The sequence below is a fragment of the Taeniopygia guttata genome, chromosome 2 (genome assembly GCF_048771995.1).
Source record: "Taeniopygia guttata chromosome 2, bTaeGut7.mat, whole genome shotgun sequence".
NCBI classification, from domain to species: Eukaryota; Metazoa; Chordata; class Aves; order Passeriformes; family Estrildidae; genus Taeniopygia; species Taeniopygia guttata.
The window spans coordinates 60,997,082-61,012,811 of NC_133026.1; the positions used below are offsets into that span (position 1 = coordinate 60,997,082).

Consider the following 15,730-nt stretch of genomic DNA (forward strand, 5'->3'; position numbering starts at 1 on the left):
TTACTGAAGGGATTATAATCTAAACCCAGATGTTGAAAGTGAAATGAGATGTTTGTGGGTTCTACTTTTCAGCTAATGCCTATTTGCTTGCCCATTTCTAGTCCTGATCAGTTTTAGAAACAATTACTACATTGTTTATATTTTTTAATGCAAATATATTGATTTCCTGCTATAGGGTAGAAAAAGCAGCAGGACCATAGGTATGCGCCGCCTGTGCTTATAGTTAAGCAGTGCTTTTCTGACATGTGTGGTCTCCGAGTATGTAAGTGAAGATGTGGTTCATGAAGCAAGATATTTTGCTTGAAGTGAGCAATTGGCTTGCTGAAGATGACTCAGAAAGTAAAGGAAAGTATGTCCCAGGCAAGAGCTGAGAAATGTAAATGATCGAGGGAAGGTTTTCACCGTCCTTCGTCCTTCAGAGGAAAATGGAGCTTCACACCATGTGAAGCTCGTAGGTTCCCATTGCTCAGTGGCACATGACCAAGGTGAGATTTCTTCTCTGGGACTTCGGAGGAGGCACTTGCAAACAAATTTCACATTCCACTGTTCAGCTTTTAGTTTCAGGGATGTATTAAGATGATAATGGTGGAGAGCACAATGACATATGGACTCAATCCTAGTCTCTGCTTGGTAACAGAGCCCAGTAAGACATTTGAGCTTGCCATCCCATTAATATTTTCCCAGATAAGTAATTCACTGGTTAGCTTGAAGAAACATGTCCTTTAGTTAGGACGTGTCATTCTCACTCGATAGATGGCCACATTTGGTGATCAAAGCATAGAGAATGATGTGCTCTTTGAAGAGCCTGAATCAGCTGTCCTTGGTTGCAGTCCTGTCAGACCACAAGGTCTTCACAGCCAGGCCACTCTAAATCACCGTAGAATTTGAGTAGCTGCAGACATGGAGGTAGCAGCAGGGCATCTGGAAACATGTCCCATTTTTTTTCTGGCAGGTTTTGATTACGTCTTATCATCCCTTGCTGTGGAGTAGATAAAACGATCTGTAGGATAATGGCTTGAAGGTCAGAATGAGCTCTTGGGTATTTCATCTGCATTTGTCAGAGACTTTAAGAAAATCCACAAATCTACTTTTGAGAAATGAGGGAAGAAAATCTCATGAAGTGTTCTTTAAGCTGATGGCAGTAGAAATGGAGGGATGTCAGAGCTATGAAAGTTGGTAAGAGATGCTAGGTGCAGCAGACTGGACATTTTTACATATTGGATGCATGACTTCTTCAGATGATGAATGCCTTACAGGCCCAAGATGGTGTGCCTGCATCTCCCTATTAACAGCACAGTCTACAACAACATGGTAGCAGGAATCTCTCTGGAAGGCTCATTTGAAAATACAAGGTTACATGGTTTTTTGCTGTCCATAATCTTTAAATGTCACCACTATCCAACCATCTATTGTGTTACATGGGATAGCACGTGGCATCTTTCACATCTGGGAAGCTTGGAGGGCTAACTCTGGGCAGAGCAGTTACTTGGTATAAGTACACATTTGATTTGCTGCACATGCACAGATGTGGGGTCAAAACACTGAGGAACATTTTCTGTTGGAAGGTGTTTGGGTAAAAATAACTGATTTAATTGGGTCTTTGGTTGTACACTGAAAGCTGTTTCTCTGTGCTGCCAGCGACTGTAAGGTTGTATATAAGTTTTTTATTACACCATATAATTTATGGTGTTTATGTAAGTTAAATTGAAACTATGAGCTGTGTAATGAGATTTAACAGATACAGCTTTCTAGAGCTAAGGCATTAGCACTGTTCTTTTCTAGGTGGGTTTCCAGTACAGTGAAGGAAGGGTTGCAATAACAGCTACAGAAATATTTTGGTCCTCTATTTCCTGGATGTAGAAAGAGATGCTAAGTGAAATTTTAGAATACTCTTTTTAAAAAATTAGTCTTTCAGAAGGACATATATTCCAAGTGTAGCCAAGTGATTATTTGAGGTGGGAACCCACAACCTTGCTGTGGAATAAAAGCCTTCTACAGAGAAGGCCTGACTTGCAGTGGCCTTCCAACCAATCCTACTGTTAGACAAGCCTCGGTGATCCTACATCTTGTACTTGCCAGGCACATCAGAAAGGCCTGCAGAGGAGAAGAACCCAGCTGAGGACTGTGCTCTTCTGCAGCCTTCAACAGAGGGCCAGAAATTGCCACCATTTTGGCAACTACCTATTTTTGTGGTACAGGATGGTGGGAAGAGAGAGAAAAGGCCTGTATCCATGCCTGTACTGCTTTGTTAAGTGTCTAAAATCTTTCTGGACTTAATATCAGGGTCCTTGCATATCAGCTTGCTGGAACTGCAGCAGAAAAGAGAGCATGTTTAGCAGCAGGGAACCACTGAGATGGCGAAGAAGTGAGGGGTGCTCCATAAACAAGGTGTGCAGCAACAGCAGTAGGTATTTTGCTGAGCTAAATAGTTTCTGTGAATGAATTCAATTATATTGGTCTTGTAGCCTTGAATTATCTGGTGTTCAGTGTAGAAAAGTTTCTGTGAACAGGCAGTGCTGTATACTCTGGTTCGGCAAGTATAAGGAGAGAGTTGAAATATAAAGCGTTGCAACACGGTAATTTTCTAAGTCAAAATGCTTGAATAACACTAAGACCTTTTATTTATCTTTCTTTTGAACAGCCAAGAAAGAGGAGAAATCAGAAGTTACGAGTGTTCACTGGTTTATGAATCTAAGGTGGAGAGAAGAACAGACAGCAAATTAACTGGACATAGTATGAAACTACTTAAGATTAACAGGCTTGAAGAAATAAATACACAATTCAGCACAAGCAGACTAGAAAAAACAGCCTTTTTTCAAAGTGTGGAGAAAATGAAGATGACTAGAAGCTTTCAAGAACAAAAATTCAGTGAATCAGATCCTGGAACAGAAGAGAAAAAGGTAACTAACTAACTAGCTGCATAATTAATTTTGTTTTCCCAAAAGCACTGCCTCTTTCTTTTTTTTCAGCTAGTTAAGGAGTTTACTTTGTGTATTTCCCAGTAGACTTGAATTTTTCATTATCGTCTGTGAAAATGTATTGCAGCTGTGTTAAGATCTGATTATTGAGAGATGCCTCTGCCCAAATTAAGGTGAAAATGAGACCATATGGCAAAGTCAATAGTATGGATTTTATTTAATAATGAATTTGAGGTAGAGAGATAGAAATGGAAAAGGGAACTGGGGGAGAGAGAGAAGTTGAGTAGAAGCTAGTCACCACCTGTGGATCAAATGACATTCCATTGGTCCTTTTTCACACACGTCTTCTCAGTGGCAGCGGTTCTGAGGTCATTCAAAACTTTTCACTATTTATATATCTTAGCAGAGAAATGAATTAATGTTCATTGGCTGCACAGTTCTCTTAGTCTATTGGTTAAATTATTGCCTCACTTCTAATACTAATTAGTGCACATGCTGAGTCTTTTCATTTGGGTTGGTGGGTTTCTTGAGTTGTGGGTGGTTTTAATCTCCCCATGCCAGAATTGATTTTTACCCAGTCAGAGCTGATTTCAGCACAGTTGCTGAGTAAGCTTTCCTTGTGGTCCATAAATTCTGCATTCTTTGTGTCCATTTTCACTGATACATTCTTCTCCCCTGGCTTTGTTAACCTTCTCCTCAGTCTGAGACAACACTCGAACAATAGTAACATCGTTATCTTATTTCAAGTTCTTATCACAGTAGCTTAACTATTTGGGGCAGGGCTTTGGTGGTGGCAGATACCATCTGTCCCATAACTTGGGGGGTCTTTGGTGATATAAATACAAGCAGTTGCTCCTTTACATAATTTACCACATTGGGAATTTTTGTCTAGATGAATTACCAAGTATGTACTAACCAGATCTCGCTTCCACCAGGCCTGGAGTTAGCACCACACTGTTGCTCCATTCTGTGCTTATCTTGTAGCAAAGTCCTTCTGTGGCCCTAACAGTATTTGGGACAGGCAATTGTGATCTTTAGGTTCTTACAGACTGGTTAGCATCTTTTAATTTTTCGTGTTCATAGAAGCAAGCATGTATTGTTTTTCTGGGGTTTAATTACTACTGGACTTAATATTCAGAAATTGTAAAAGAGTTGTGTGGTTCTACCACCCTTCAAAATTAGAAGGTAAAAATGGTTTTTGTTGGATTCATGTTTTGAAGACATCTGTCCTGTCTAGCAGCTCTGGAGTTAGTGGAGACTGAAGGAATCCCACGGAAAGAGCAAATTCCCCAGAGGAACTGAGGTAGCTTTGTGCTTTGCTGTCCACTATCTGGCGAGCAGCGTGTGGTTACATGCTGCATGCCACACTTGCAGGGCTGAGTGTTATCAGTGTAGCTCTGTTCTCCACCTGTCTCTAGTAAGAATGGTATTAGGCATCTTGATATGGGGTCTCTGGTAGGAAAATGGCTCTGTAATCAGCAAAAGTATGTTTATAAATAACAGCACATTTCCTTGTATTATGGGTTTTTTCTATGCAAGAATCTAAAGGAAGCAGTATTTTTACTGATGCATCATTTAGATAAAAACTGAGAAAATCCACTTGCAGTAGGAGAATGAGAGATTAATTTTATATACCAGTTTGTGAAAAGACTTGAAAAATTTGTGCTGTGACTGTTTGTATGCTGATTGTGCTGATATGGCAGAACTGTTTTTCAAGTATTCTGAATATTTTTCTGTTCAGATGATACCCTGGAGCATTGGTGTAAAGTAAATTTCATGGTGTTTCCATTTGTATTATCAAATCAAGAAATTGAATTTTTGAAACTCCTTATTCTGTTGAGTCACTTTTGTTCAAAAATATTCCAGTCATCAGGAAGGTGCTACAATTTTTTGCTCTGTAGACATAGAAAAATAACTTTATATTGAAACAAACAAATCACATCTCATATAAGTAGGATGTGTTCATTTTAGAGAGTTTCATTTAGTGTTATAGTGAAAATTAGAACTAAAAAGGACCCCAACGTTGGGTGTTTGGCCTTTGGAAGATGTTATTGGTTTTTTTTAAGAGAGTATACTTCCACTGTGAAAATAAAAAGTTGCACAAGTAAGACAGCAGAAACTGCTGTTTCTGCCTCATAGCACTTCCAGTGATCCTAAAGATCAGCAAAAGGTCTGAGAGCTGCTTTGCCTGTGTCAATGTATCTTAGCTTGATGCTGAATTTCAGATTCACTGAAGGTTTGTGCTGCAGTCTCTTAATTAATTCTCTTAATGTTTGCTTCTTTAGTCTGATGGTTGGAGCAGGCACTTTCCTAAGAGTGCTGTAAGAAAGGGTAGGGAGGTTTTGGTGGTGCAGTAGAGAAGAAAGGAAAACATTTAGATGAACAGCTGGTGGCTAGTTGCCAGCTGGAGAAATAGCTCTGTATTCCCATTTTAGCTTGTCAGCCTCCTGGGAACTAAACTTCAAAGATGAAAGGCAATCGAACTGAACTCTAGTAATATACCTCACCAGAGTGAGCCTTATAGATATGTAAACATTAGTTATATTTCTCCTAAGCTTTTAAAATGTCACTGTCACACAGCTTGTTGGTTTGTTTGTTTTGGGTTTTGGGGTTTTTTGGGTGTGTGGGGTTTTTTTTTTTTAGGAATTTCTCAATGGGATAAAATATTGGGCCCTAACTGTCTTTTAATATTGATAAAAGGAAAACCAAGACCTACCCTTAGAAGGTTTTAGTGTAGTCTGCCTGATTGATGAGTAGTTTTATTATATTGATCAGGAAAGGATGAAGAGTGTGTTGGCAGGAAATATGGTAAACCTTTCCCAGATGTATGTCCTTGTAATTTCTGTGGGTGAAGGTGAAAGCAATGACAAAGCATCCATTCACTTAAATGGGAGTGTGTTGGAGCTCAGGCAACTGAATAGAGGACAGTTTGCAAGCCTGTACTTGTCTGAGACTACCTAATTATAATTAAAGAAGAAATGATTCACTTGCTCAAAACAACTATTTCTCTAGATTTTTTTTTTTAATAAAAGAAGCAAACACAATTTTTTGTCTTTTGGTACAGTATATTTTTGTGAAAAATGATCAAACCCAAACACAATGTAGTAGTAGTAGTAGTAGTAATAATAATAATAATAATAATAATAATAATAATAATAATAATAATAATAATAATAATAATAATAATAGTTTCATAGCTATAGAAGACGTCAATGGAAAGCAAAGCCCTCAATCGTTGACCAACAACGATGAGTGGGTGGTGCTGTCGGGCAGTTCTGCTGTCGGTGCCCCCTAGATGGCACCCTTTGCCACTCCAGCTCTCCATAGACCACTTCCCTCTTGGACAGGATGGCAAAGCAGCCAGTGACAGAACTGCTCCGTAGGTATTTTATGTGTGCTTTGTTCAGAATGCCCTCTTGTCCCCCGTTTGTACTGTCGGCAGCACGTGTCTTTGTATCTTGGCTAGGTTCTATCTTCAGTGAACATGAAGTTTTGCTTCAGGTTAGACGTTAGCAAATAAGAGACATTTTGTTTTCATGTGTCAGGACCAAATGAAAAGAAGACTAAAAATCCAGACCTGTCATTGACCCTTTGCACTGAACAGACACACGAAGATATCTGAAGGTGCTGGTCCGAGGGAGGGGGTGGCACAGGGTAGGGACAAGCAGGTGTGAGAAGATTAAGTAATTCCTTTTGACAACAGCACCAGCTTATGCAAACGTAAATTGATTGTGAAACTGCCACACAATTGACCCAGCTGCATTAGATCCCAATGAGCTCCCTGTTTTACATCTGTACTGTTTTTAATGGCCCAGCCAAAGCTGTGTGCTGTCGGTCACAAATCTGCTGTCTCTTCCCTCTGGCTCTTACTTGGGTAATATTTGGTGTCAGAATGCAATTCAAGTTGTTTGATCTTGAATTGCTATCTGCAAAAAGTGGCCATGAAATTATTATTCAATGTGGGTGAGTTGACTGGGTAAAGAGGAGCCTGGGAGCTTCTATAGTTCTGAACATCACTATTATGAAACAACCAAGCTGTACTTGCGAAGCATAGAGCTGGGGTTTAAACACAAGTCACTGACCCTGAAGAAGACAATTTTACAACATTTTCTATGCAAAGCCATACTTTTGCTGATATTCTGAAAACAGTTTAAGGACTAATTTCTAAATATTTAGTTCATCTAGAACTGTTAGATACCCTTGGTATTTGATGTTCAGTTAAATTAGGTCTGGGGATAGCTAATTGTTCTCTGATTCCCTGTATCCTTTGAGCCTTCTGTCACCTTCTTCTCCACCACCATTTATCTATGAGTTACTTTCCTTGCAGGTTCTGTGCTGGAAATGACTGTGGTGGTACCAATACTTTTACAAGTTCCGTTTTCCAAGGGAGGCCAGAGTCACAGTAATATTTTGTTCAGAGAAAAAATTATCACTGTCACACAATGAACTCCTAATAACTCTCCTCTGGTCCCTAACACTGTTCAAGATATTGAGCTATTTATTTTGACAGAAACCTATTTCTGGTTTTACAGTTTTAGTCAATAATGGGTTTTTTAACAAAACCCTGTAAGGGACTCAGTGCATTTGGAGAAAAGCTTCTTAAACTCTCAAGGCTTTCTTTAACCTTGAAATTGAAGCACCATGTCTAAGGCTTGCCTTGGTATGGTCAGGAAACTGGAAATGGACTTCAGCCAAGTTTGGGTCCATTTTGTTTTACCAAGCACCTTTTCAGCTTGCTTGGAATGCTGTCATGAGATACGGCGCTGCCATCCTCAGCCTGGCGCAGCTTTACAGAATATCCTTTTTGTGGTGCCCTCTTCACGTCCCAAGTTCATGGCGCTCTCTTGCCTTGTGGCAATGTGTGTGTGATTCTGTGACTTCAGGTAGCTTTGTTTTACCTAATGCTCCCAGCTCCCATGCTTGTGAGAATATTTTCCTGTCTTAGAAAGAAAGAAGGGAATATCAGCATTTCCTGACTGAAAAATCCCTATCCCTACACTGACCAACATAACAGCTATGTACAAACTCAAAAGTGGCTTGAAAGCGCTCTGGAGTCACAGAAGTCAGAAGCTAACTGAAGAAAGGGCAACAGTCATTATTTTTTTTTTAATCTCACAACTTTTTTTTTTTTTTCCAAATGATGTCATGATATTTGTAAGTTGATTTATGAATTTTTAGCACTTGAAATTTTTGGTGTTCATGTTTTTTGCTTATTCACCTCTGATCAGGTAAATACCTGAGCAGAGAAGAAATGACACCATTTCTTCTTCTTCAATGACTCTTGGTGCACTGTAATTATGGGCAGCAGTTGCATGGAATATGTATAATCCTTGTATATAAGGATTCCTTCCATAAATATTTACCTGAGACCTTATGTAATGGTTCTTCACAATCCTTACATATATCCTTATATCTTTATTTATTAGACAATAACCCACAGCGTGCTTTGTTCCTCAGATTTTCATTTTTTAATCTCTAGAAATAAATCTCTCTGGGCATACAATGGGGCTGGTAGCAGGATATTTTTGTTACAGTTATTTACCATTTTTAATACCTTGTTTTTAGTTGTTTAGAAATTTCATAGGTTAAGTCTGCTCAAGCAAATATTTTCCATGCAGAATTTTTATCACCTTGAATCGCTTGGGAAAATTCAACTAAAGCAGTATATCTGCTTCTGGGAATTTTAGGGGAAAGAAGATACTTTCATTATAATATTGAGTGTTTCACATCCATGTTGTTGAAATTATTTGGCACCTTCCATCCTTTGGATCAGGAGATTGATGGTTGGCAGGTGAGCAGATACTGGATATGAAAGGCCAGACAGCTACGACTCCCTTTCTGCACAGTGTTGGTTTGGATATGGAGTAATGGAATTACACTGCAATCACAGGAACAGAAGGCACTGAAGACAGTAAAACTATGGCATTTCAAACTGACCTTTCTATGCACATGCACCCTAACACATTAGGTTATTGCCTTGAATTTTTTTTTTCCATTTCTTGCCTATTAAAAGGGGAAAAAAAAGATTCTCAATTGCCTGAAATGTTAACTGCAAATGGATTGTGCTAAGAGTTTGCTTTCATTGGAGAAGTTCTGGAATGTCAGAGTAATTGCGTTCAAGTGCGTGCAATACACATCCCATGTAGATCCCTGCACCTGTTTCATGCTTGTCAGTGATCCATCACTTCTTTTCCTTATAGGTTCAGGGAATGTGTTGAAGTGTGAGATGGGATCCTGCAGCGTGTCCGAACCTTGTCTAGCTAGGTGGTACTTACAGAGCTGGGGAGGGTTTTGAGAGTGCCTGCCAAATTGCATCTGCTAGAGCAGAAGAACCAAGTTAATCAGATGATTAAAATTAAAGGGATGGATCTAATCCTGCAAAGAAATGCTGCCTGGATTTTAGGTAATTTCTGCCTTTTGGCTTCATATCTCTGGCACACCTTGTGGACTGTGTTAAGCTGTGGAAGAAAGAAAGGGATCCCTGCACCTGGAAATGCACAGGTAGTAGATATACTTTTAATAAATTAGATACATTTCACTGCTCAGTCACTGTATTGTTTAACTGGATGAATGCTGCTTGTGTTCGAATGTAACCAGTTAAACCTATTTGTTTTCTCCTGGAGCGGCATTTATTTCTCTCTTTCATACTGGCAGTATCTAGGTCTGGCCGGCAGTAAATCCTAGGCAGGTGATGTGCTTTTCAGCAAGGTGCATCTCTTCTTCCCTTGCAGTCGGAGGGCTTTGTCTTGCCATTAAAACATCCTCTAGTGACCTCTACTGGGTGCAGTACAAGGGAGTGCCTCAAGGTTACCGTCCGTGGCCATGGTGGGAGCAAGGTTGCCAGCCCTTCTTGCTGCGGGACTCAGAGATCCCTAGTAAGCCCCTTATTTTCCTGTTGTTGTCAAGTGAATGTAGCGTTATCTATTAGCATCACTTGTTATTACATCACGTTGCAAGGACAGTATGCATGTTTGCTGTGGTTTCCCAGAAAGTAATTCAGGGATGACCCATCATGTGGTAGCTCGAGAGTTTTTGGAATTCCTAACAGGAAACATTACTTAAACAAAAGGAATAGGTGAGTTTAGATAGCCAAAAAAGAAGACACTTTTTTCTAAAGTATCTCCAAGGATGTAGATTGACAAAATGCTTAGGATTTCAATTAGTTTGCTACAAAAGACATTTTTCTTTCTTTCTTTGAAGACAGCCACTTGCAGAATCTCAAGTGTTTTCATGATAAAGGTTTGAAGTCTGAAAAGTCTGCAACCTTGCACTTGTATATCTTATCAGCCAAAAGAGTTGTGACCTACTGTGTGACTTTATAGCAGAATTCTTCACACATAGTGTAAGGACTTCAAACATTAGTGATAAGGAGAATAATTGAAATATTGCTACACATATCAGCACGTGAGATTTATAAGATTCACAGAGAAATCACCTGGCAAATAGAAAAATCAAATCTGTTGTTCTTGTTAATTTCCTTCCATTTTTATTACACTTCTATTGTTTTGCTACAATCAATCTATTTTTCAGTTTTTAAGACTTAAGGCCAACATAACACATGGTATTTGGTAGCAAAAGAATTGTATCCATTGCACTGTGATGAAAACAGGTTTTAAAATACCCTGTTTTAAGACTACCAGAGATTGTTTTCTAGTCCTTATTAGCACTAAAGTATTTTTTCCTGAATCTGACATAAATCAGAGCTCTTTGCCAGTTTTCTTGCACATCATCAACCGACTTTTGAAATTCAGAGTGGTTTTATCTGTTAGACTTCCCCCCCATCCTTTTTTTTTTTTTTAATTGCTCTGCATATGTTACATTTGTTCTTTTGAGTTATAAGGTCCTTCACGAAGTGCAAGTTTCCCAGGCTGTCTCTTAAGTCCTCATAGGTAGAAAGGTGACATGGACTCACAAATATTTCAAGGGCAGGGCAAGCGTCCTTTCCAGGAACTGGCAGCAGAACTGTGCTCATGCCAGGATTCCTGGGTAATTGGAATCCTTAACTTTGGGAGGAAATGAGGCAACAGCTGCCTGAAGCCAAGATTGTTGTCATCTCAGGACCCCATAGCATGTCCATTCCATTTCATGCTTCTTCCTTTCCAGATAAGCATTGTTGTCAACTGCAAGAAAGCAGTTCCTTGAGCTCCCTTGTCCCTGTGCATGCTGATATATGTCCCGTGGCTATCAGACCTGTGAAAGTTTGGACTGCTGTGGTGAGAAAGCCTGGTGATCTTCACCAGTATCCATATTTCAGAATGGTTCTTCCTTCAACTCCCAAAATGAGGAAAAACAGGAATTGGATCAAGAGAGCTCTATGTGTCTTGCTCATTTTTCTGCAGTTCTGGTGAAAAGATGAGTTTGGCTTCCCAAGAGACTTTAAGGGGACATTACTACCTTTGATCATGATACTCGTTCCCCAAAGAAGTGCTAATTGAGAAAAAAGGTTTAAAGTTATAACAAGTAACTAGCAGCAAATCCATTTTGTTTCTGTGTGTGATACTAGAGCAGAACACTACTGCCAGTGGGCGGTAGCTGGACTGTTGGTGACCCCGTGTTCAGCAGGTTGTGAAGGGCCTTTGGTAATAATTTCATTATGTTTATTATGTTAATATGAGCAAGCAGTTCCTAACTGGGACTTTGTGAGGCTTAGTACAGGTCAGATCCACTCCACAGAATTCATTGTGTGAACAGCTGGGTAAGGGAGAAGTGAAATGAGAAACAGGTACAGACATGGATGAAGACTGTGCTAAGGTCATGCTCTCAGTCAGTGGCATCTGTGCAGAAACATTTCCAACGTGGAAATGAAATTGCTGACTCTCTGTCTAGTGTCCCGTGTCCTCTTTACGTGGCTATATGCTGAGGTCTGGGGGGAGGCATGTCTCTGAACCCTCAGCCTGCTGGATCCCAGCCATTTTATGAGTGCTGATTACTTTGCAAAGCTCCAACACACCATTTGGTACAGGATCTAAAATTTCAAAAATCTCTGGCATCTTCTAGTTATCTTCTTTATTTTTTTGGTGTTCTTTTACATACAATTCACTTTGTCGTCTCCCTGTAAATTCAGCTTGATTTTTTTTTTTTAGATCATATGAATAGTGTGGTTAGTCTTATTGTAACCTTTGGAATACATGACTGTTAAAGCATCTGAAAATCAGATAAGTTTCAGTACAGCAAAGGCATATATATTTATTTCTGTGTAAAAGGTGTTGCATCTTGTCTATCTTCCCTTAAAAACTTCTTTTTGACCCTGGGTGCACAGCTTAGCAAAGTATTCTTTTGGTCATGTCATTCAGAGGTGTCTTGTTACAGATTACCTACCCAACCAATTTGTAATATACACGGAGGTCTGTGGAGAGACATTCAGACTGTCCCTGTGACCTTTCTCTTCTGGCATCCTTGTGCAATGTCTTGTGGACACGTTTAGCAGAAGTCACGGTGCAGTAAAAGTGACTTTCCAGCACTGAGTGTGGCATGAGAATTCAAGAAAACAAGGGCCCTTGCGTGGGAGAGGCACATTTCTGTTACCTTGAATGGAAACCTCACATGTAAAGAGCATTTTAAGGGGTTCAGTATCTTTATTTTTCCACTTGTATGGACAACCTGATGTAATTCCTGGTGTTTGGTCCTTCTGTGTTTGCTGAAAATAGTTTTTTAACTCTCCTGAGTTAAAGAAGTTGCTAAATTGTTTATATTGAAAACAGAAGTTAGACATGAATTGTACAGTATGTAAGGGGGGATTTTTTCAAATACTATGTAGGCAGGTACTTTTAAGTCTTATTTGACATTTACAAATTAAATTCTTGAGATAAATTAAAATGAGGCTTTATAATATGACCTTGTGGGAAAGAAAATGCATGGGATGTGGTTATAATACACATAAATTAATTTGTTATTGACAATAAAAAAAAGACTGTTTTTAAATCGCTCTGTGTCTTCAAGGCTAACTAAGCAGACATGCTGGTAGAGGAAATCTCCCTAACACCATACCTGGACTAAATAGTGATAGAGCAGATATGTGGGCAGATAGGTTTAATTTCAGTTATGATCTCACCTAGTTATGACTCTGTCTAGTTTACCTCATATAGGTAAACTATAGGGAGTGTAGTTGAAGATGATAGAGAAAATCTCAGCCATTAAACTTGACTGTTTTGCAGGGAGACAACAAGATATGGGGTTATTTTCCCTTGACCTTTGATGCTGCCATAGCCCTTATCATAACTACATTTTAAAGGACATGTTTACTAAAGGAATTACTGCTTTTATCAAATCAAACATGTTCTGCTGTCTTTCTGAAACTCATAGTAGACCCATGTTTGGTAATTCTGGAGCAATTGCGTAAAACCTCTTGCTCCTGCATGTTTTAGACCATAATAGAAGAATCCTACATTCTCCTATTTATACCTACCCTATGTATTTCTTCCAACTCCTATCTTAGCAGGGTTTTATAGTGGTTTAATAAAAAACCTATTCTATAAGAATAGAAATGTACAATACAGAAATGTAACTCGATGCTGGGAGTTTTTAAAGAGCTTGGGGGTCTAAACATGACTTCATATGGCATTACTAAAATGGAAGAATGAACAAAATTCAGAGGACTAGGACAAGTGAATAAGACAAATTAACTAAAATGATTATTTTTCTGTTTTAGTCACTTCTAATGATTTAAGCTGTCCCTTTTTCAATACAATATTCTAGCCCCTAAACCTCATTCTTCCAGCACTATATCTAAGATCTGTATCTTTAATCTCCCTTGTGTGTGCACTTCATTTTTAGTTGTAGAGTAATTCACTGTCTGTTGAAATAGAGGAACATGGAAAGGCATGAATTTATCAAAAAACTTAAATTGGGCAGGTTTTTGAAAGCGTTTTCTCTTTCTTTTACTGATCCACATGCAGCTACTGCCTCTCACGCCATTGTTAGTTATCAGACTTGTTAAACACAGTATTTACACCACTATTCTTACTTAAGGGGAACACCTTGTGCACTTAATGCTGTATAAAAATTGCATTACGATTTTTTTGTGAGGCAGCTGCTCCAGAGAATCGGCATGAAAATCTTTAGCTTGAATTCTAGCTGCCACCGACTGCCAACAGACTGATGCAAAGTGTGTGAGGGCCAGCATGGGACTTCTAAAGAAAGCTTGTGTGATGCACTGTTCCTGCCTTAAACTGTGCTTTACAAGTTCCCCCTGCTCTGTTAGCAGTAACTTCATGGATGGTTAGATATTTCAGAAGCCAGCTCAGGATGAAATTTGCTCCTTATATCCCCAGACAACACAAAGTTTAAATGTATCAGAGATTATTTATGGGCACTGTGAGTGACAGTTGCCACATCAGTGACTTGACAGTCTAAGTAGACAGGCTGTTATGAAACTGAGTGGAGAAGCAGGGGCTTAGAAGGATAGAAATAAGCATCCAAGGTCATCCAACAGATCTGTTACAGAACCAGGACTGAAAGTCAGACTTTCTGACTTCCAGACTGCAGCCCAAGTCATGCTGCTACTGCAGCAGGACCCCCCCTTGCAATAAAAGAAATGTCTTGTTTATCACACTGGTTTCTTATATCTGGAGCTGTATTCTCTGAGACACATTGTATGAAAGCCTTCATGTTATCACTAGTGTTTGCCAAGTATGTGGGAGATGCTTTTTTCCCCCCGGGAATTATTCAGTCATCTCCATTTCAACATCATGTGACTGTGGTAGAGAGTATTGGCTTCTTAGCTGTCTCTGAGTTCCAAAATCAGTGGAATGCATTATTGAAGGAATATGGATTGGTAATAATGATTTAAGCTCTATTTCTATGTCTGCCAATCCTCCTGTATTTCCCAGGATCATCCTGCATCTGGAATCATACTCTTAATGTATGCAGTGTCTGGAGCTATGAATTTTCCGAAATGTTCAGCAGACACCAAAGAAAAACTAGACTCTTAAAAGTGACCTCCCCTTGGCATTATCTTTCAATACTATTTGACTTTAGAAACTGCATTTTATCTTTTACCTTGGAAATTATAATAATTTTTAAAGACCCATCAAGGCCAGGGAAGTCAAGAAGAAGAAAAATGTGATTCTGTAGTGTTACAAACAACTTTTATCAGCATGAATTTGCAATGAGAATTAATTCGTCAAAGGAAGCACTGAAATTTATGCCAAAAAAAAATGTTTTCTGCAAAAAAAACAAAACAAAACAAAACAAACAAAAAAACCCCCAAAAAACTACAAAAATCATTGCTTTGGAGCATCTGTTGATCCATTGTTCAATATCTGTCCTGGCTTTTTTTTTTTTTTTTTCTCTTTTTTCTCAGCTTTTAAAATCATGCTTTCTTTGGTCTTTGTGGTACTCCATGTAGCTCAAGATTCCTCCAGTATTAGAAAAAACTAACTGAAATTGAAGGATAGCTTTCTGAACTATGGAACTATGTAAGACTTTTAATGTCGTGCTCTGTGTTTGTCAATTATAATTGCAAATAAGCAAGTACTGTTTGTTCCAGAGGAAAGATGGGGTTTTCTTCCTTCCAGTAAGCCAAAATGACATGCTAAAGGATATAGGCAGAGTTGCTTCACCAAGTGGGTGGTCTCAGATTACACATTATTTACAGTGAGTCTCTTCACATACTTGAAGTTAAGCATGTGCTGAAATGCTTTGTTAAATCAGGGTTGTTGGGCATCGTGTATTCATGTACATTGAGGTTGTCTGAGCATACATCCAGTGAAAAGCTGCATTTTCAAGGAGCTAATATTCTATGTGTAAAGGTAAATGAAAGAAGAATGACACAACAAAGCAGTAACATTATTGTCCAGTGAACTTGTTTTTGT

At 38.9% G+C, this 15,730-nt stretch overlaps 1 protein-coding gene across 3 annotated transcripts in view; it reads left to right on the forward strand.

The window, feature by feature from the left end:
• MYLK4 (myosin light chain kinase family member 4) overlaps positions 1 to 15,730 on the forward strand; it is an 81,612-nt gene that overhangs the window by 11,328 nt on the left and 54,554 nt on the right. For 2 of the 3 annotated variants that reach the window (XM_072924083.1, XM_030265416.4), the window contains exon 2: positions 2,642 to 2,900. In XM_072924083.1, coding sequence (XP_072780184.1) covers positions 2,642 to 2,900 — 259 coding nt within the window. Of the gene's footprint in view, positions 1 to 2,641; positions 2,901 to 9,175; positions 9,420 to 15,730 lie in introns of those variants that run through there. The other variant, XM_030265417.4, reaches the window with a different exon arrangement.